The sequence below is a fragment of the Mastigoproctus giganteus genome, chromosome 12 (assembly GCF_048544385.1).
Source record: "Mastigoproctus giganteus isolate SK-2022 chromosome 12, ASM4854438v1, whole genome shotgun sequence".
Taxonomy (NCBI): domain Eukaryota; kingdom Metazoa; phylum Arthropoda; class Arachnida; order Uropygi; family Thelyphonidae; genus Mastigoproctus; species Mastigoproctus giganteus.
In genome coordinates this window covers 155,779,762-155,803,511 of record NC_143586.1, presented here as the reverse complement: position 1 = coordinate 155,803,511, position 23,750 = coordinate 155,779,762, and the positions used below count along the sequence as shown (strand labels likewise).

The following is a 23,750-nucleotide window of genomic DNA, read 5'->3' as shown; positions in this document are numbered from 1 at the left end:
AGGCCACATTATATCAAGGATCTGGGTATATTCTTACCACGTGTACGCCATATCCAAAAATTTCATTTTCAAAAACATCATACAGCATGTCCCACCCACTTTTTCTTACTATTGAATACACCATTATTGTCAAACTAATAGAGCAAGCTTATCTGCGAAAAGATCTAAACCTCCCAAGCACTTCCTAATTCATTTCACAAATATATGTGGTCTCAATTCTAATCTCAATGATGTCCGTTTCCACTTGCAGTCTGCCAAACCCCATGTACTTTTTCTGACAGAATCTCAGTTATCGGTTGATTCAACTACTGCTCATCTCAGATGCCCAAATTATTCGTTGTATATGATTCCTTTCGCCTCAAAGGTGGTACTTGTGCATATGTCCGTTCTGATATTCCCTGTCAGACTTGGCAATTTGGAATCTCCTCTCTATGATCTTCTCTGGCTTAAAACCTCTCTACCTCATTGTGTCAAATTCATCTGTTGCCTCTACCGTTCTCCCAACTCCACTAATCACTTGGAGCTCTTTGACTTCCTCTCTTTGCAACTTGACTTTCTCCAGTCGAACTTTCCTAACAGTGAGGTAATTTTCCTTGGTGATTTTAATGTTCACAACACCAGCTGGCTTCCGTTTTCTAGTCACACCGACCCAGCAAGTCGAGATGCTGAGGCTTTTGCAATTACAAATGACCTAGCACAGATTGTTCATTTACCTACAAGAATACTAGACAATCCTAATCATACAGCCAATACGTTTGATCTTTTTCTCACAAACAACCCTTCTAAGTACATATTTGAAGTGAGAGGTCCTTTAGGCACTTCAGATCACAACTTGGTGATTGTCTCTTCTCCAATGGAAACTTTATCTCATGGCTATTCCCAACCTCGTGTTGTTTGGCATTACAAGAATGCAAAATGGGATGACCTGTGAGACTTCTTTTCTTCTTTTCCATGGTCAAATTACTGTTTAAAAACTTCTGATATCAACGTTTACTCAGATCGTGTCAGTGAAATTATTCTTGCAGGAATGGAATCCTTTATCCCACACTCCACTTTAAAATCTCGTCCTTTATCTAAACCTTGGGTTTCCAATAAATGTGCTAAGGCTGTTCAAGAGAAGAATGTGTTGCATATCGTTATTGGCTTGTTTCTAATTCTTCAGTTTCATTTTCTGCCTACACCGAAGCTCGCAACAATTGTAAAGCAGTTATTAATCAGTCCAAACTAGAGTTTGAACAGGCTAAGAGTAGAAAACTTGCTTCTTGCCCTAATGGTAGCCGAGCATTCTGGTCTCTTGCCAAAGCTATTGGCCACAACTTTTGCCCACCTCTGTCCAAACCAGATGGTTCTGTTGTCACTTCAGCCAAGGATAAAGCTGACCTGCTAGCATCCCATTTTTCTTTCGGCTCATGTATTAATGATCCTGGTAAAACATCTCCCACCATTCCCAACACGTTCCATTCAATGCCTCCTGTGGTCTTCCGACAAAAGGATATCAGAAGGATTTTGATGAATCTCGATGCTAAGAAAGCTCCAGGTCCTGACGGTATTTCTCCACTTGTTCTCAAAACCTGTTCTCCTGAACTTACTCCTATTCTTTGCTGCCTTTTTTCATTTTCTTATTCCAAAGGTGTTTTTCCTTCTGCTTGGAAATTTGCTCATATCCAGCCAGTTCCTAAAAAGGGTGACAAATCCCTCCCATCCAATTATCGTCCCATTGCAGTTACTTCTACTCTTTCTAAAGTAATTGAGAAATCAATTAACTGCCAACTCTTAAACTACCTAGAAACCTTCCGTCTGATCAACGATCGCCAGTATGGATTCCATCAGTGTCGATCCACTGGTGATATACTGGCATATGTTACCCATTTATGGACTAATTCAATGGAAAGGTTCGGTGGAACGCAAGTAGTTGCTCTTGACATCTCAAAGGCTTTTGATCGTGTTTGGCATAAAGGTCTTCTAAACAAGCTTCCATCTTATGGTTTGCCAACTGTTTTTAGTAATTGGTTATCCAGTTTTCTCTCTAATTGCTCACTGAGGGTGATGGTAGATGGCTCTCTGTCTTCTAATTTCTCCACTAGTGTCGGTGTCCCCCAAGGTTCAATTCTTTCTCCACTCTTTTCCTCTTGTATATTAATGACCTTCTTCCACTGAGTGGAAATCCTATCCATAGTTTTGCCGATGATAGCACACTGCATTCCACTTTCCATTTTGAGAAACCTTGTCCTGCTCAATCAGCTTCAACTTCTCGAAAATCTGCTACCAATTCCTTAAATGCCGATCTTCAGGTAATTCTCCAGTGGGGAAAAGACAACTTAGTTGATTTCAACCCTTCTAAAACTCAGTCTTGTCTTATATCTCGCAAAAAGGATTCTTCTGCTCCTATGCTTATCTTTAGTGACACTCCGATTTCTAGGCAAAATGATATATCTCTTTTGGGGATTACCCTGACTTCTAATCTCTCTTGGCACAAGCACATTACAAATATTGCTTCCTCTGCATCTAAAAAACTTGGTTTTCTCTTTCGCTCTTGGCGTTACTTTTCTTCCAAACAGCTGCTAACTCTGTATAAATCGCAAATCCGCCCTGCCATGGAATATTGTTCCCACATCTGGGGTGGTGCCCCCAAAACCTCTCTCAGGCTTCTTGATTCCATTCAGAAGAGGGCAGTTAGGTTAATTAATGATTCATCTCTAACAGAGTCTCTCCACTCGCTGTCTCATAGACGTACTGTTTCTGCTGCATGCCTCTTCTACAGATACTTCCATGGGCACTGTTCTTCTGAATTGGCTTCTATAATTCCCGCTCTCTCTTTCAAAACAGTCCAAACACGTGCCACCACCAGCCAACATCCATTTACTGTCCAACTTCAAACACACAGAACCAACTTTTCATCTTCCTCATTTATTCATTCAACTGCCGTTTTCTGGAACAACCTTCCTTCATACGTATTTCCTGAAAATTACAATCTACAGAAGTTCAAGTCCAATGTCAACAAATATCTTCTTTCCTCTTCTCAACCTCCAACCCAAGCACTGTACTAAGTACTATAGGTTCTAATACCTCTCGTGTTTGGGGTTCACATAAAAAAAAAAAAAAAAAAATTAAACTTTCTGGATCAAACAGTACAGTACTTATTTATTATACGTACTAATTTCAGAAGCACTGTTTACTTGTATTTTAATTATGGGGAAATTCTTAGTGACAGGGCCAAAGTATATGAGCTAAGCACCGTTTATGAAAGATTATCTTTTAGAGTGAAAACTTTAGTTTGCCATTGATTTCTTAAAAAGAAGTATGTAAATACTTCTTTTTAAAAATCAATGGTGTTTATTAGTTTTCCCCAAAAGTTTGTTTTTTGTTGTTGCAATATTTTCTTAGATATAAAACTTACAGATCCAATTTTGGTCTGGAAGTCACAAGTGGATAATTAAGAATTGGACATTTAAGTTTTACTTTCTTTATTTTATTTACTTTACTTCACATATGGGAGGAAGGTGGGAATTAAATCATCCTGCTACTTCTCAATAGTAACAAATACAAAATCTCACAAAACAGATACAGCAATACAGAAGGGAAAAAAAAAAAAAATACCTTCATTATTGGGGGTAAGCGTTTACTTTCTCTTTGAACTGCTTCCAATGTTTCCAACTGCATAGCAACTACACCTATAAAAACAATAAAGAATACAATTATTATTCATTATGAGTATAAAAACTGTCACATGATTAAAAGAATGAAGCTTAAGCAATACATTTTTAATGGAGTCTACCATCACAATAACTACCAATTTAATACAAAATTATAAAGGCCAAAGGATGAAAGAAAGCCACTACTTTAGCAAAAAAAAAAAAAGTTTCCCCCAGAAGTTTTTATTTATGTTTCCTGTTGTGTGCATATTTTTCAAGTAAGGACATCCACAACTGCAATTTTGATAAATGAAGAGGTGCCATTCAGATGTAATGCACACTAAGGACAATTCCCTAAAAACTCCACTGATATAGTGGCAGTAGCAGAGCAGACCATATGTTGTAAAGAATGTCCCTAAAACTTGGTTTCTTTTCCAAAAGTGAGACACTAACATTCTTCTTTAACACCAAGTGTTTCTACTTTAGTCTTGGAGGCAGGTCAGGCTTTATCTATGAAGAGGGCTAAATCTCTAATGAGGTAATACAACTCATTTTTGGGTAGTTTAGTCTTGAGACAGTTCAATTTAGGCCATTCAGTAAGAAATACAGATAACATGCAACTCATTTTTGGGTAGCTTTAGTCTTGAGGCAGGTCGGGCTTTATGTATGGAGAGGGCTAAATCTCTAATGAGGCTATTCAACTCATTTTTGGGTAAGCAGCTCTGGCATCTTTATTGGATGTGTACTCTTGATCAGCTAAAGTTCTCAGGTCTCTGCTAAATGCACCTTCATCATATTCCATTTTACCTTCTAAAGAATGTAGTCCATGTTGTGAAAGTACCAGTATTAGCACATCATCAAGAAGGACTGGTCTCATTGCTGAATCCAGTTATATTCATATTATAAGAGTAACAGTCACTAATGTGTCCTTTTGGCTCCCATCTATCATGGTTATAGCAAATGGCATCAACTTTTTCCTTATATTCTTTTGTTCAACCAATCATGTAAACCATTCAATAGGAAATACAGATAACATGCAATGCAACCTATCCTAGTCATCTAGAAGGAAGTCAAAGTGTAACTGGTAAATTTTCAGACTACTCAGCATGACTATATGCCACAGTTATTTAGTTAGGACAGAGCCACTCATATAGCAAAATTTCTTGGGATGATTTGTACACTTTCAAGGTATGACAGTGAACGTGTTTCAGTAATTCACTATTCTTACTTGAAACAATTTATAAGCAAATATTAAATTATGAAATAATAAGTGGCATAGATATATTAAAGCAATTAATATCTATGCCATTAAATATGAATGAATAAACAATAATAATAAATTCTAACATTCTACCTATCTGGTAAAGTTAACAGACACAACTGCTGCTTACTGAGATTTGAAAATCCCCAACTCAGTTTGTGAACATGAGCATGGTAGTCCCAAGGTAAATGTGAGGTGCGACTATCATTCAGCCAGGTAATTGGGCCATTTTTTTCTTCCGTGAAATACTGTGAACTCTGCAATTTACCTAGATATGCTCTAATCATATGTTGCACCTCAGCTGGAAGATATGTAGCCATGTGTTCCATCTATCAGCAAGATAGGGCACCACCACACTCCAGCTTACATGTATGCAATTTCCTCAATAAAAAATTTCCTAACTGATGGATCAGCAGGGATGGATCCATTCCGTGGTCTCTTTGTTCCCTGGATATCACCTATGGATTTCTTTGTATGGGACTATGTAAAGGACAAGGTATATGCAAAAAAGTTAACACATCACAGAGTTAAAAGACTAGAATGAACAGGCAATTTAACTTCTATTTCTCAAGAGAGGTTTTAAAACATTTGGAATCAACTCAGTTACCATTCTGACATTCTACGTGCTACCCATGTAGATGTTTATTGAAGTGCAGTTGTGGGATAAGAAACTCTTTGAGTTGTTTTGTTAGGAAAGATATAGAGCTGCTGAAATGAGTACAAAGGGCAATGAGATTAGTGACGGGAACAAAGGGTTGCTCTTACCAAGGATGGCTTAAGTTCGGCAAACTGCAGAGTCTGAGAGACTAAGCACCTGTGAGGTGATCTGATTGGGGTGTATAAGGCCTTGAATGCTTTGAGCAAGCTCAAAAGCTGATGGGATTCTTCCTTTTGCTCAGATTATGCACCTGAGGGGGGCCATAGATTCAAATTGAGGAGAGACAGTTGTAGAATAGATGTGCAAAAATTTGCCTTTAGCCAGTGGCTGGTTGACTGCTGGAACAAACTTCCATCTGTCGTGGAAGTTGACAGCTTAAATAAATTCAAGGCAGAACTAGACAAACTTTTGGAGTGAATGACTGGGTGAAATTGGAGGATTTTTTTTTAATGCTAATTAAGTGCAGCAAACCATTTTAGAATACAGTCAGTCCTCGTATAACACGTGTTTACATTACGTGAATTCGAGCATACACAATTTATAAATAGGAGAACAATATCGTATATAACACGAACCGAATTCGCTTATGCACAATTCGCCTTTGTGTTGTCAAGAAATGGCAGTCGAATGCGGAATCACCCAAACTGAATACAACATGATAGGAATGAAGAGAAGATTCTGAAAATGTATTTATGTTTTTTTATATCAGTGAAGGGGAAACACATTTCACCATAATAAAGTAAAAACCCACAATTCCAGCTATCGGTGTTATTGCAAATGCCATTAGATCGAGTTTACTACCAGTTTATAACAGGTTCCACTAGCAGAAACGCAACTGGAAATCGTTTTTATTGTTTTATGGTAGTAAGTAACCCCCGGAAATGTGCTTTAGTAAAATGTGAGCTATTCATAGTGTGTCTCTGCCTTTGCGGTGTTGTTTATTCAGTTGCCACACGTGCGCAGCTTTGTTTATGTGTACCAAGCGTGCCTCCTCATTTTGTAATTGTGCTTTATTCCCTAAAAATGAGTAAAATACTTAAAAGGTGTGAAAAGGAAGCGTCCTGGTGAAGACACTACAGATTCAGAGAGAAAAAGAAAAGCAATATCGATAAACAGAGGCGGACTGGGTCAAAAATTCTTACCTGGGAAAATTTGTAGTGGCCTCATATTATGGTTTATGGCCAAAATCACACTGGCCTCCGGCCCACCGGTGTTTCCACGGTAAGGCTTATGGCCAGTCAGCCACTGTCAATAGTGAAAAAATATGAAATTGTGAAACGCTTTGGGCAAAATGAAAGACCATGTGATACTGCACATGCTACAGGCCTAAATGCAGCAACACCGAGAATTAGAAAGAATGCAGATAAAATAAAATCCATTAGATCAAGACACAAAAGTTGAAAGTGATGTCATCTGTTTGGATAGAAAATCAAACAAAAAACAAGTTTGCTTACGATAGAAGCAAAAGCACTAACAATATTTTATTACGTAATAGTCATAATAAAATACTTACGTATTTTATTACGATTATTTATTGTGTTTGGTAATGTTTTAGTTACAAATGTGTTCAACCTTACCAAACACAATAAATAATCGTAATAAAATACTTATGTAATAAAATGTTGTTTATATTGCATGATTTTGCACTGCACGAGGGTTTCTAGGAACACAACTATTGTGCTATATGAGGACTGACTGTACCTATTACAATAAAACTTTAATTGAGCTTCATACTCAGGTGGATAATTTATAAATACCTGGTATGTTATTTATTCTTAAAAAAATATGGTATGTCTTATTACACACATTTATTCTATAATGGGGAATTCTTTAGGGAAGTGGAATACAGATGCTTATTAAACTCTAACAGGGAGCTTAATGATTTTGTAATGAATGAGAGCAAAGTGGAGGAGTAATTATTGAAGTTAAACATAAGAAAGGGATCTAGGGAGGATGGGATCTATCCAGTTATATTAAAGGATGTGGCAAAGGAAGTAAGCAAACCTTTAGCTCTAATTATGAGAGCATCCTTGGATTCAGGGGAAGTCCCCACAGACTGGAGATGCACAAATGTATCCCCAATTCACAAAGGGGGATTCAAAGGGTGACACAAGTAATTACAGACCTGTTAGTTTAGCTTGTGCTCTGGAGAAAATAATGGAGTCACTGTTAAAGAAGCATTGCAAGATCATCTAGACAAGACTGCAGTGATACTTCAAACACAGCATGGGTTTGTTAAGAGAAAGTCTTGTCTGACCAATTTGATTGGATACTGCGATGTGATTACAAAGGCACTAGATTTAAAAAATTATTTTGATATCGTATACTTGGAATTCAGGAAAGCTTATGACACTATTACACACGGAAGACTACTGTACAAATTGGAGCAGCATGGCATTAAGGGCAAGTTGCTACAATGGATAAAAGAAAAGCTGAGCGGGAGAAGACAGAGTGGTGATCAATGGACAATGTTCTTTGTGGACTAATGTTACTATTTGAGTCCCCCAGGGTTCAGTGTTGCACCCACTGTTGTTTTGTATCTTTATCACTGATATTGATGAAGGTATATCAGGCTTAATATCCAAGTTTGCAAATGAACAAAGGTTGGCAGGGTTGTTAATGACAGTAATGGCAGTGTGCTACTGCAACAGGATCTAGATAATTTGGGCAGATGGGCTAAGAAGTGGCAACTGAAGTTTAACATTGACAAATACAAAGTACTGCATATGGGTAGAGGTAACCCCAGAGAAGTAAGCCACGATCCCAAAGAATTAGAGGAAAATCTTAATCAGTTATGCACAGTTAGTAAGGATTTTGGACTAAAGATGAATATGGCTAAAACAAAAGTAATGATGAACAAGTATGCCACGGAAAGGGAAATAATGATTGAAGGAGCAGTAATTGAAAAGGTGGAGTCATATGCTTATCTGGGACAAGTTATTATCTGTAATAATGATAAATGGCTGGAAGTCAAGAGAAGAATAAATTTTGGATGGATAGCATTCAGGAAATATAGTCACATACTGAAGAGCAATATCCCAGTTTGTCTGAAACGTAAAATAATGAATCAATGTATACTCCCCATCATGACTTATGGAAGTGAAACTTGGGCACTCACCAAAAGAATGGAAGAGAAGCTGAGAACTACACAGCGAATTATACTGGGAATCAGACTGTTAGTAAGAAGAGAAACACATGGATTAGGCAGCAAACTCAAGTAAAGGACATTCTTATCAAAATAAAGAACTAAAATGGTCTTGGGCAGGACACATAGCTCGAAGACATGATGACAGATGGACTAAGAAAATAACAGAATGGTACCCAAGAGGAGCTAGAAGAAAACCTGGAAGACAAAGGCGGAGATGGATAGATGGAATTCATGAGTTTTTGGGTAGTAAATGGATGGCCAGTGCTCAAAACAGAAGGAACTGGATAGTTTCTGGAGAGGCCTTCATCTTGCAGTCGATTGAAAATGGCTGATGATGATGAACCCCCCAGAGAAACGTAGCAACTGTGTGGTACTACACTTAGGGTGGTAGAAAATGAAAAAGGCCTAGGAGTAATTGGGCAGTCAGATATGAGCTTCTCTGAGCAGTGCAGACAGGTTGCCAGAGCAGTTCATATTGTCAATGATATACAGGAATTTTGCTAGCAGGGAAAAGAAGGTGATTATCCCTCTGTATAAGGAAATGGTCAGGTCGTGCCTTGAGTACTGTGTACAAGTCTGGAGACCTCATTTTAGGAAGGATGTAGATTTGCTTGTAGAGAAAGGCAACAAGATTGATGGGATTCTTCTGCTTGCTCAGATTACAAACCTGAAGGGGCATAAATTAAATTTGAGAAAAGACAGTTGTAGGATAATGTATGGAAATTTGCTTTTGGCCAGCAGGTGGTTAATTGCTGGAACAAACTTCCATCTGTCGTTGTGGAAGTTGATAGCTTAAATAAACTCAAGGAGGAATTGAACAAACTTTAACAGGGAATGGATGTGTGAAATTTTTTTTTTTTTTTTTGGCTGATGCTACATAAGCTTGCTTTTTTGCATCACATGCCTCTACTACTACAATTACTAAATCCTGTCCAAAGCTTCATATTCACCAAGCTACAGTATGATCACCATCATGATTCTTCTAAGATAAAAAAATATATATCTGTGAGGCTATACTGTTGCTATGCTGCCTTGAGAGTTAACATAAATTAGTTTAACCAGTAATAAATAACATAAAAGATTCACAGCTGTCATATGGACAAAGTGAGAAATGCAATAAAGTGATAAGATAAAAAAAAAAAAAAAAAAAAAAGTTCTTTAATTTTAGGTGATAAAAGAAATGGCAGTATAACAATAAGAAGAATATAGTTCACTATTAAGAGTATTCAAATATTTCGGCTACATATTAAAGCAATTCAAAAAAATAATAGGAAAACTACGTTAATACTTTCCAGGAATCATCTGATGAAGGGATTTTATGTGTTCTTCTGTAACTCCACTCTCAGTACACACCTTGTCCACAAACCTAGATACAAATTTGATTACATTTGCTCCAACTTCTGAATTATCTTCCTCAAACCCACTTTCTGCATCTACACTATCAGTCTCTGCAACACTAAAAATAGATAAATAAATAATACATATGTATATAGATAAAATTACATAAGTAGTGAAAGAGAAGATGCAAACTGCCAGATGAGATTACACCAGACATTAAGTTTATCAGGGACTTTCAAGAGTGGCTTGGCATACAGGAGCAACATCTATTATTGGGTATCATGAACAAATAAATGTCAACTACTAGATATTAATAAAGCATCAAAAATTTTGGATATTATTCTGGAACCCACTTAAGAAAAAGTGAAAGAAGAAAAATAACAGAAACGGATAATATAAAATATAACAGAAAATTTTTACAAAAATAATCCATTCGCAAGTTTATAAAAAACATGGAAATGCTGATAATTTTGCCACACAACTAATGTGTCGTATGGCTTCCTAATCCCCTCCCTCCTCGAATTAGCAGTTCTCCGAAATCTTAAGGACTCTTCAATGACATTCACGAAAATTGTTGCACCTGCTCTGTTCAAATGAATTTCACCTTTACAAAACAACAGGTCAGGCTGAGAAAAACTCCCCCATTACCCCAGGGGCTCACATCTGGTGAGTTGGGCTTGGCATACCCAGGGTCCTGATCTAGATATCATCATTCTTCTCTTTCTTGATGATTCCTTTCTACTTCTCTCTCTCTCTCTCAGGGTAATTAGGGGTATTTTTTTTTTGGCTGGTGCAGCATAAGCCTCAGACTTCCTTGCATCATATGGCTAATAATAATCCCCCCCCCCCCAAAGCCTCATAGAGTCCCTCAAGTCTAGAGTTAATCCATGAGGCTTTCGTCATGTAATTCCTCTTATCAAGCATGGCAGAACTGTAGATGCAAGAACATTTTGCCCTATCCTGTGTCATTTTTCCAGCATAACCTCATATTTCCTGGCCAAGTCACCAGTTCATTTATTATTTGTTATTTGGTTTTTTTTTTTAGGAGCATTAGCAACTAAGGCCATGTTGCTCCGGAGATATGTGGTGGTCATTCCCTGACCTTTCCGCATTCTCCGCATTTGGTGGTCACGGGCTCGAACCCCGGTCTAATCAAGAAGCGTGTGCTACGCACTGCTGCTCCTGCCTACCTGGCTAACCAGTTCATTTATGCTTTAAGTTGTTACTTCTCGCACACTTTAGTACCCTTACGAACTGATAGGTGGTTTCACACATCATCAATTTTTGTACCTGGAAGACATACTCTGGTTCTGTTCCATCTGTCTGTATTACAGAATAAAGGTGCAATGAAATGTATAAATATGGGTCTGGAAATGCTTTGTTTACAAACTAGAGCCATTTTAAAATTTTTTCCACAGCACTAGGATAGTATAAACTCATTTCAGATGTATGCTAGCAATGTGTTTTGGGGGAACTGGACTTAAGAGTAAAGGTGTGAATGCCTAATTGCCTTTTACCGCTACCACTTTCACCATTTAAAAATGAAACAAGCATTGTATTTAACAGTGACAGTGAATTGAAATGTGTACTATCTTGTGATAGTGCCTGAAAGTGTAATCAGATGTTAATTTCCAGTGTGCATATAGTCAAGTACTGCTCTTTCAATCTTGCAATTGATTTACATATCTGCACTTAAACAGAAACCCACACATTCTGAGTGTGTGCCAATATGTCTTTAATTCTCAGTAATGATAAATGGTAATGATGTAGCAACTGAAAGACTGTGTGCAGAGATGTCCTCACAGTAAACTACTGAATCCTCACAAGTTTCATTTACTGATCACCCTTCTACAGAAGACCATGGATGAAAAAGGTGCATGAACAATTGATTTGGAAGAGCACGTACTGAAATATCTGAATGCCTCTAGTTTGTTAATGAAGTATTTCTGCTTTAAGCAGTTATTGAAGCACTTCTGCTTAAAGCAGAAATACTTCATTAACAAACACACACATTAATGTAACATTTTTTCATTGTTCTGGTTCACACAACACATTCCAATTTACTGTACTTCAGGGGATCTGGTATATCCCTGTATATTTCCTTTATAAATAAATCTCTCAGTAAGCCTTTCTCCTGCAGAATCGGAGCATTCTGCACTGGATGATCCACTCCTGGTGCTGGACGAGGGAGGGCATCATCCAGTAAATTAGAATGTGTTTCCAGAACATCAACTTGTTTCTTCAGACCCAATACTATCTAAAAGTATTGGATCTGAAGTTTCAATTTCATGCTGCACTCTTGCAACATCTAGCACACAGAAATGAATCATTACCAGCTAGAAAAGTTCTGCATGTGTATGACATAAGTACATGCGTGACAGTAAGTATAAGCAAAGTTGTAACTCACAAATGAATTGCCATTGGCAGTTTCCCCATCAGTCATGTCATCCTGTAACATATTATGCTTACTTTTTTTAGTTTAAACCATTTTTTTTTTTTTTTTTTTTTTTGATTTGGTAGTTGTTGGCGCATCGGCTTCTGTGGCCATATTGCACCTCCCAAGGTTTTTGCAGTACTTTGATCCAAGCCCGAGGCAGGAATCGAACCCGCGACCTTTGGGTTGCCGGGCAGGTACTTTACCCACTCGGCTAGCCCGGTCGGCTTTAAACCATTATTTACCTTTAAATAAAAATTGAAGTAAATAAATAACAAAATTAAAAATTTATTGAGTTCCTTACAATATACTTAATAAAATTGAAATTTAGTTTGTTAAGCTCTAAAGCTAAGTACTCTTAATCAGAGTGTTATCTACTACACTTTACACTTCAATGATTCTGTAATAATATATTATTGATCAGAGCAGGCATGCTGTTTTTTTTTTTCCCCTGGTATGCATTCTCTCATTATTTGTAGAAGAAAAGGAGAAATTTACCTCCATATGACACTCTCCAGAAATTAAAGATTAATGCAAAATTATTACAGTAAAAATTCAAAAAACAAATAAAAAAACTAATTAAAACTAATTAAAGTTAAGCATAATTTGTAAAACTGATATTCCTTCCTGAAGAGACAATGCTTTTCGACCGTATGTCATGATCACAGGAATGGAAATTACGGAGTGTGTGAGCTTGAATCTTAAATAGAGAGATTATTTGTTCTCACGCATGTGAGTGAAAGGCCGCGATTATTTGTCTTCGCCCATGCGTGAAAAAGACCATGAATCAGATTAGATATAGAGGGCAAACGTTAATAGAATTCTCATGTAATTTAATTTTGACAGTTTCTGCAATTAATAGACTTGTATAATTACGTTGGACACTTAAGTATTGTTGCAAAAGAGGAAAGGATTGAGCGATTGTTCATACGAGTAATTTCAGTATTGGTCTGGCCACAATCTTAAATTCATTATCTTTAAAGAATCTGTTAAGTCGCTTGTGTTTTTAAGTATTTTTTGATGTTACTATTGTTGGTTGGTGTAGTTTTTTGTATCCTATCCTTAGCTTGTACTCTAATTCGGTTTATTATTATCTGTATTTCTGAGTCTAAAGCAGATTCTGTCATTGAATATTTATAGGCATTGAGAAACTGATTAAAGATAATAGTCCTTTTGTAGGTGAATGGGTGATAGCTGTTATAATGTAGAAGCATACCGGTGTACAAATATTGATATCAACATAGAGCGTATTATCAAATTCTCTCATTATATACACTGTCTCACCATTAATAGCTGGACATCCCTCCATTGATAGTTGGTCACATCCTATCCAAACAAAATGTGTCAGACAACTATACATAAGCTTATAGCCCTTCAAGGAGATGGTAGTATGATTTTGAATACAAGATGCCACAATCAACAGAGTTAACAGACTACCAGCACAGAATGGTAATAGGGTGACACATAAGCAATCAGTCTGTACGTACATTTCAATGGTAATGTACACCCCTAGATCAACAATTGGTGATGTGATCTGCAAATGGAAACATCACAAAATAACCCCAGAAAACTTCCAAAGCTGATGGAACATGACAAGGAGAGCCCTGCAAAGAATCATCCACTCAGAACACAGATTGATTATTGTACCACAAACAGGTCCTCACTGAGATTATTGGGACATGTGTTAGTACCAGTACAGTGTGCAGGATGCTGCTTGATGTGGCTTACCATGGTTGTGCAGCCATCCAAAAGCCACTAATCATCCTGATTATGCTGCATGCCATCCAGATTGATGTAAGGCCCACCATTCTTGGAACAATGAAAAGCCGTGCTTCAGAGTGACAAGTCACAGTGCATAGTCTACCGTTCTGATGGCTGTGCAGGTGTGTGGCAGATGCCTAGAAACAGCAACTTGCCAGACCATGTTGCCCCAATAATGAAGTTTGGCAGATGTTGTTGTTGTTTGGTTTTTAGAAGCATTAGCAACTAAGGCCATATTGCTCCAGGATATGCGTCATTCCCGGGATATTTCCGGGAATGACCTTTCTGCATCCTCCGTATTTGGTGGTGATGGGCTCGAACCCCAGTCTAATCAAGAAGCGTATGCTACGCACTGCTGCTCCTTCCCACCTGGCTAAGGAGGCACCTGAAGTTTGGCAGAGGCAACATGATGATGATGATCTGGGGCTTTTTTTTTATGGTTTGGTCTGGGATTATTGATTGTTTTGGACAAAACCATGAATGCTGAATCTATATGCCCGTGCAGGCCCATACCTGTATCAGCAGGACAATGCTCCATGTTATACTGCTTGCACTGTAATGGGCTGGCTGAGTAGATCAGTATCAAAAAGTTGGCCTGGCCTGGGCAGCCCAGAGCCCTGATCCCAATCCTGTAGAAAACCTCTTGGATGAATTCAATTGTTCAGTGCATGCAAGGAAAGATTGTCAAAAAAACAGAACTGAAATGGTTGCTGTTTCAAATGTGGGAAAATATCAGAGGACATTTGAAAACTGGTGGAGAATGTTCCACGGAGACAACAGGCCATCATAAAGGCTAAAGGTTTTCAGCATACTTTACTAGTTTGCCTGTAAATAAAGGTTATTTGTAGATATACAGGTGATCTGGATCACCTACAGCAATGTCAGAGAAGGCCCATACCTATATTAGAAGGTATGGGCCTTCCCTGTTTGTATGTGTAGGAAAATCACTCCTCATATATGAATTTAAATTTATGAACTGCTGTATGATGTTTTAGTTTTATAGTGGCTCTACTAGAAGTGACCTAGGAAAAAAGTGAATGAGAAACAATCATAAAGGCTTACAGCAGCAATGTCCAACAGGTAGACTGTAGATGGTTTATAATCTATAAAGCTTTTTTTGGGCAACTGCTGCCAAATTTTATAATTTAGTTCACTAAGCAAAATATCTCTTTACTAAGATTGTGGCACCTCCGTAGCCAGGTGGGCAGGAGCAGCAGTGCGTAGCACATGCTTCTTGATTAGACAGGGGTTCGAGCCCATGATCACCAAATACAGAGGATGCGGAAAGGTCAGGGAATGACCACTGCATATCCCGGAGCAATATGGCCTTAGTTGCTAATGCTCCTAAAAACCAAAAAAAAACTAAGATTGTATATCATACTGAAAAAAAATTAAAAGACGTGCCATGTAATGAAATTATAATACTTCAATCTACTAGCGCTTTGCACAGGACAGAGTATTAATCAAGTGTTCACAAGGATTTTAAAGATGAATTTCCACCAAACTTTAATTTGAATGAAAACACTCTACAGCCTTCTAGTTTCATTAACTTGTCGATAAAAGGTTTTCTTCAAGCAAAACAAACCAGTGCAGAAACACACAGTGGCATCATTTAAAGCGAGTTACATCACAGGTACAATAAAAGATTATCTACATGCATACATAGATATATATATATAATTTAAAAAATTAACTAATTACAATAAGAAAAAATTAAGAAAATTATTTATGGTAAAAGGAAAAATAAAAATGAATATTGCAAACACCGGGGCAGCAACTATTGCATAATCCACTACATTGTGCATGAAATTAGAATAAAAATTTGAATACAAATTGAACTAAATGCCAGTAGCACGGCAAACCAATGGAGTGAAAATAAACTAAACATACTTATAAAACGAAATGGGGGGGGATGAAGAAAAGGGTATTGCGGAAGGAAATGTTTATAAAGTAATTTAGAAGAATTAAAATATATAAATTAACAACAAATTTTTCGAATACGCCAATTTACATGAAATTTGACGGCAACCTCTAACTAGCACCTGCTCCAAATTATGTCAAATATTACTTAGAAATAAAATGAAAGCCAACTACAATACTGGATCAACAAGAATTATAAATAAAATAAGAGACCGACCATTATGCCCCATCTCAATGGAGAATCACATGGTCAGGGAACCACTGCATTTCGAACATTAGACAAATCCACAAATGCAATGGATTTGAATAATGGTGGTCCTCACGGAGTGAGAAATAATGATAGAACAGAACCTAGTACTCACATGGCAACACCATAGCACCGACAAAATGAGTGTTAAGCCAAAATATATAACAGAATATGTAACAGAAATTGGGCTATAGAGGGCAGTATGAGTGCTGTTGTTATTTGTTATTTGGTTTTTAGGAGCATTAGCAACTAAGGCCATATTGCTCCGGGATATGCGGTGGTCATTCCCTGACCTTTCTGCATCCTCCGTATTTGGTGGTGACGGGCTCGAACCACGGTCTAATCAAGAAGCGTGTGCTATGCACTGCTGCTCCTTCCCACCTGGCTACGGAGGCGCCCAGTATGAGTGCACTTTAGCTGTCAACTCAATACTACCATGTAACATAATTAAAAAAATTATTTATAGTAAAATGAAAAAATAAAATTAAATTAATATTGTAAACATTGGGGCAGCACTATTGCATAATCTGCCATATGTTGCTCGAAATTAGAATAAAAATTTGAATACAAATTGAATTGAACACCAGTAGCATGGCAAACCAGTAGAGTGAAAATAAACTAAACATACTTGTAAACGAAACATGGGGGGGGGGACTGAAATAAAGGGTACGAAGAAGGAAACATTCCCTTCTGCAATACCCTTTACTTCATCCCCTCTCCAAGCAACATGCAGCAGATTATGCAATAGTGCTGCCCTGATGTTTGCAATCTTAACTTAATTTTATTATTTTTCCTTTTATCATAAATAATTTTTTAATTTTCATCTTATTGTAATTAGTTAATTTTTTAAATTATGTTACATGGTAGTACTGAGTTGACAGCTAACATACACTCATACTGTCCTCTATCACCCAATTTCTGTTACATATTCTGTTATATATTCCAGCTTAACAGTGATTTTGTCAGTGTTATGGTGTTGCCATACGAGTACTAGGTTTTGTTCTATCATTATTTCTCACTGCATAAGGACCATCATTATTATTGAAATCCATTGCATTCACGGATATCAATATATGTCCTGGTTTGTGTATGGATGGATTTGTCTTATGTTCGAAATGCAGTGATTCCCCTGACCATTATCGGCCTTATGGTCCTCTGTCGAGATGGGGCATAATGGAAGAGCCATGCCGAGGGTGAGGTGAACGAGGCTCTTGCCTCAGATTAAAAGCTGAAAGGGGTGCCAAAAGAAAGATTAAATAGTTGACTTGATTAACAGTAGAGTGCAATTTTTCATTCTTGCCTGAAATGGCTCAGCACAGCCTGCATAATGGTCAGTCTATTTTCTTTTTATTTCTAAATGATATGTCACACAATTTGGACCAGGTGCTAGTCAGAGAGCACCTTTAAATTTCATGTAAATTGGCATATTCAAAAATATTTGTTGTTAATTTACATATTTTGATCCTTCTAAATTATTTTATGAATGTTGTTTCCTTCTGCAATATCCTTTACTTCATTCCCCCCTTTTTGTTTCGTTTTACAAGTATGTTTAGTTTATTTTCACTCTACTGGTTTGCCATGCTACTGGCATTCAATTCAATTTGTATTCAAATTTTTATTCTAATTTCAAGCAACATATGGTGGATTGTGCAATAGTGCTGCCCCGATGTTTACAATATTAATTTAATTTTATTATTTTTTAATTTTACCATAAATAATTTTCTTAATTTTCACCTTATTGTAATTATTTAATTTTTTTCATTATGCTACATGGTAGTATTGAGTTGACAGCTAAAGTGCACTCATACTACCCGCTATAGCCCAATTTCTGCTACATATTCTTTTATATATTCTGGCTTAACAGTGATTTTGTCAGTGGTATGGAGCTGCCATATGAGTACTAGATTCTGATCTATCATTATTTCTCACTGCATAAGGACCACCATTATTCAAATCCATTGCATTTGCAGATCAATCTATGTATTCATTCATATATGCATAGATTTGTCTAATGTTTGAAATGCAGTGATTTCCTGACCATTGTTGGCCTTGTGGTCCTCTGTCGACATGAGGCATAATGGTCAGTCTATTTTATTTTATTTATAATTTTAGTTGGTCCAGTATTGTAGTTGGTTTTTGTTTTATTTCTAAGTGATATGTCACACAATTTTGACCAGGTGCTAGTCAGAGGGCACCATTAAATTTCATGACCCTTCTAAACTATTTTATGAACATTTTCTTCTGCAATACCCTTTACTTCATTCTCCACCCCCAACTTTTGTTTTGTTTAGTTTCACACCACTGGTTTGCCATGCTATTGGGGTTCAATTCAATTTGTATTTGAATTCTCTCTCTCTCTCTCTCTCTCTCTCTCTCTCTCTCTCTCTCTCTCTCTCTCTCTCTCTCTCTCTCTCTCTCTCTATATATATATATATATATATATATATATATATATATATATATATATATATTTATAATTATTGATAAAAAATAAAGAAAGAAAGTTAAAACGACAATAACTGTAACTAATATGTAAATAATATTTATGAGTCAATGCAGTTGCAAGCAATCATGCAATACACCCATAATGTCTATAATATTAAGGATAATATAAAGAACCATTAGAATAAGTAAATCAATCCAATAATAATACCATCAGGGATCTAAGAAAACGCAAAAAAAAAAAAAAAAAATATATATATATATATATATATATATATATATTATCGCTTTTTACCGACAATCTTGATGACTTCAACTGGGGCCAACCACCCAGAATGAAGGCAAAAAACGACAAGAAGTTCTCTGTTTCTGTGATGATCAATATATGCTAAATAATTTAAATCTAACCAAATATAAACCAGAATAGGCCGGATGTAAATCGAATATAAATAAATCGAAAGAAGATAATAAAAGTTAAAAAAATTTAGAAATATTAGAATCAAAGGTAAGAAATATAAGTAAAATATAAATGTAAGCATATATTAATCATCGTTGACCCGACAGAGAACGTAATTTAATGATTACAATAAGATTAAATATATAATACATACTACATATTGACCGTATCTAGGACATAATGTAATAGTTGTCAAAATAATATGTGGTGCCCCCTATGTGACGGATACGGTAAAAATAAATAATTAAATTAACGCATAGAGAAACATGCAGATAGTAAGAAGAAAAACTAAAGGAGTAGGAATAATAGAACCTGAACTCCATAAAGGCGAAAAATAGTGGTATAGATAAGAAATAGTTTCTCCTACGTCCTCGGATTGCCCTAATAATTTCGGAGAAATAAAAGTAAAGAGTGTAGGACAGTTTAAAGACATTACAAGATATAAGTTGTGGCTCGGGTATGCCCGGGATCGCAAACCCGTTCCTATAGTAGGACCCTGAGCTGAATTTGCATGTTATCTCAGCGTGAACTTAAGTAAATTTAAATGAATTTAACTATATATATATATAAAAAAAAAAAAAATGATACACTGTAATTTGCAAGCCGGTGGGTACAAGTTTTCTACGCCGTAAGACACCAAGAATGCAAAGTGTATCCTATTTACATATATACATGGCACTAAATATAACGATTATATTGAAAATTATATTAAAACAATAGGTACAGAAAATAAATTTTTGAAATTAATTATGTTTATCGCTTTCCTGAAATGATATTTCAGGTAAGCGATAGGGAAATTATTATTGATCAACCTGCCGTACAACGCTGTTAAGCCCGCTGAACAATTTTTATTACTATTGCAGATATAAGCAATCCTTAGACATTGCGATAAAATTATATTAGCATGCACTGATTTTGATATATTAGATTTCCAGTTTGTAAGGCTGACTACGTTAAAATTAAATGCATCTCTTTTATTATATATGTTTACGTCTATATTATTATTATGGAATATTTCTATATGAAGATCCAGATAATTTGCTATAGTATCGGAATTATTAGTTTTTTCCAATACTAGTTCTACTGGATATAATTTACTGTAATCCTGGACAAAATGTGGACAATTAAAAACACATATATCATCTACGTATCTATATATAAGTAGGTTATCTTGGAATTCTCTTTCTGTATAATGTAGATAAAGGTTTGCGATTATGCTTGATGCTGGACTTCCCATAGGGGTGCCAGTCACTTGTAGGTATAACGATGTTCCGTCATATACATAATTATTAAAGATGCATAATTTTATTAGAGAATCCCAATAGGTTAAATCAACCTTTATAGCATTTTTATTTTCTAAATATAGTTTCTGGAGGACGACTTTTAAGTTATCAAGATTAATGCTCGTAAATAGACTGTTAAAGTCAAATGTTTGTATTTGATGAATATTGTTATTTTTTAGAGCATTTATAATAGGTAAGTTATTATTTATTATAATAGTTTTATTTAAGTTATTTAATATAATTTTAAGTAACTTTTCTAACATTTTTCCGGGAAATTTAGCATAACTATCTCTACATGATGTTATGAATCTAAAAGCAATCGGTGTTTTATGAAATTTGGGTATGCCATATATAAATGGATATTTTAGGTTATTATACTTTAACTTTAATTTTTTATGTAATGCAATTAATTTTTTGATTATTATATTAGAAGAAGATGTTATCTGTTTATATGTATGGCTAGACTGTAGTTCATTTTTTAAAATTTCTACATAATATGATTTACATATGATTGCATAATTGCAAGCAGCTTTGTCAACGGGAGTAATTACAAAATGTTCATGTATATTTTTGAGCTGCCTATTTATTAATTTGGTATTATATAGATTATCCTGTATGAATTTCAATTGATTATATTTGCTAGATATGATATTAAGCCTTGTAATGTCTTTAAACTGTCCTACACTCTTTACTTTTATTTCTCCGAAATTATTAGGGCAATCCGAGGACGTAGGAGAAACTATTTCTTATCTATACAACTATTTTTCGCCTTTATGGAGTTCAGGTTCTATTATTCCTACTCCTTTAGTTTTTCTTCTTACTATCTGCATGTTTCTCTATGCGTTAATTTAATTATTTATTTTTACCGTATCCATCACATAGGGGGCACCACATATTATTTTAGCATTAGCATTAGTAGAGGCATTTGATGCAAGAAAGCAAGCTTATGCAGCATCAGCCAAAAAAAAAAAAAAACCACTTCCACTTCACCCCTCTGTTCGTTCAAAATACCTGTCCAGCTGAGCCTTAAACTTATTTAGGCTATCAACCTCCACCACAAGGGATGGAAGTCTGTTCCACCAACCAACCACCCGCTGGCTAAAGACAAATTTCCGCACGTCTATCCTACATCTGTCTTTCCTCAATTTGAATTTATGCCCTCTCAGGTGATTATTCTGAGCTAGAGGAAGAATCCCATCAGCATTGAGCATGCTTAAACCATTCAAGGCTTTATACACCTCTATCAGATCACCTCGCTGGTGCCTAGTCTCCAGACACTGTAATTTGCAAAACTTAAGCCTTTCTTCGTAAGAGCACCCCTTTGTTCCATTCACTAATCTTGTTGCCCTTCTCTGTACTCGTTCCAGAAGCTCTACATCCTTCTTGAAATGAGGCCTCCAGACCTGTATACAGTACTCTAGGTGAGGCCTGACCATCGCCTTATACAATGGAATAATCACCTCCTTATCCCTGCTGGAAAAATTCCTGTATATCATTGACAATACTCCATGAGCTACTCTTGCAGCCCGTCTGCACTGCTCAGAGAACTTCATATCTGCCTGCACAACCACCCCCAAGTCCCTTTCATTCTCTACCACTGTCAGTGTTGTACCACAGAGTTGATACGTTGCTCTGGGGTTGCTGTTTCCCATGTGTAGTACTTTACATTTGTCAATGTTAAACTTCATTTGCCACCTCTCAGCCCATCTGCTCAACCTTTCCAGATCCTGTTGCAGCAGCATAGTGTCAGTAGTGTCCTTGACAACCCTGCCAACCTTTGTATCGTCTGCAAACTTGGACATTAAGCCCGATATACCATCATCAATATCATTTATAAATACAGAAAACAATAATGGACCCAACACTGAGCCCTGAGGGACTCCACTAATAACATCAGTCCGCGATGAGCAGTGTCCATTGATTACCACTCTCTGTCTTCTCCCCCTCAACCACCCCTTTATCCATAGCAGCAATTTGCCTCCAATGTCACACTGCTCCAATTTGTGTAGCAGTCTTCCATGTGCAACAGTATCAAAAGCCTTTCTAAGATCCAAGTATATAATATCAAAGTTATTCCCTGCATCCAGTTCTTTTGTGACTGCATCATAGTATCCAATCAAGTTGGTCAGGCAAGACTTCCCCTTAACAAAACCATGCTGTGTCTGAGCTATAACTGAAGTCTTGTCTAAATGATCCTGCAGTGCGTCTTTAACCAGTGCCTCCATTAATTTTCCTGGAACAGAAGTTAAGCTCACAGGTCTATAATTACTTGTGTCAGCCTTTGATCCTCCTTTGTGAATTGGGGTCACATTTGCACATTTCCAGTCTATGGGTACCTCCCCTGAGTCCAAGGAAGCTCTCATAATTATGGCTAAGGGTTTGCTTACTTCCTTTGCTGCCTCCTTTAATATAACTGGATAGATCCCATCCACCCCGGGTGCCTTTCTTGTGTTTATCTTCAACAGTTTCTCCTCCACTTTACTCCCAGTTATTTCAAGATTCTGTAACTTACTGCTAGAGTTGAATACACCTCTGGCATTCCCCTCGCTGAATAACTCCTCATGTGTGAATGTCGATGCAAAATATTCATTTAGTTTGTTAGCCACCTGAGCAGGATCATCAACACTTGACCCATCAATATCAAGTGGACCAATCTGATTCATCCCTTTCCTTCTAGAGTTTACATAAGTAAAGAACTCTTTGCTGTTTTTCTTTGCATCCCTTGCCAAGGATTTCTCGTAATCTGCCTTCGCCTGCCTAACTTCCTTTGTAACTTGGTTGCATATCAACTTGTATCTATCATAGGCTTCTGTGTCATGTGTTAATTTGTAAGTATCCCATGCATTTTTCTTCTCTGCCATATGCCTCATTAGTTCATCTGACATCCATTTTGGCCTAAACCTTGAACAATATTTCTTAGTTGGTATGTAAAGCCTAGTAGCTTCCAAGATAAGTTGTTTGAATGCTTCCCATTTTGAATTTGCTGTTGGTAACATCATCAGTTGGTCCCACTGTATAGAATTTAAATACTGTCTCAGTCCATCGTAGTCGCCTTTACGGAAGTATTTTGACGACTATTACATTATGTCCTAGATACGGTCAATATGTAGTATGTATTATATATTTAATCTTATTGTAATCATTAAATTACGTTCTCTGTCGGGTCAAC

General features: G+C 36.5%; 1 protein-coding gene across 1 annotated transcript in view; it reads right to left on the bottom strand.

Annotated features, from left to right (window-relative positions):
• Sbf (SET domain binding factor) overlaps positions 1 to 23,750 on the bottom strand; it is a 540,931-nt gene that overhangs the window by 213,903 nt on the left and 303,278 nt on the right. The window contains 2 exon segments of the mRNA XM_090386505.1: positions 3,598 to 3,671; positions 9,980 to 10,155. Coding sequence (XP_090242631.1) covers positions 3,598 to 3,671; positions 9,980 to 10,155 — 250 coding nt within the window.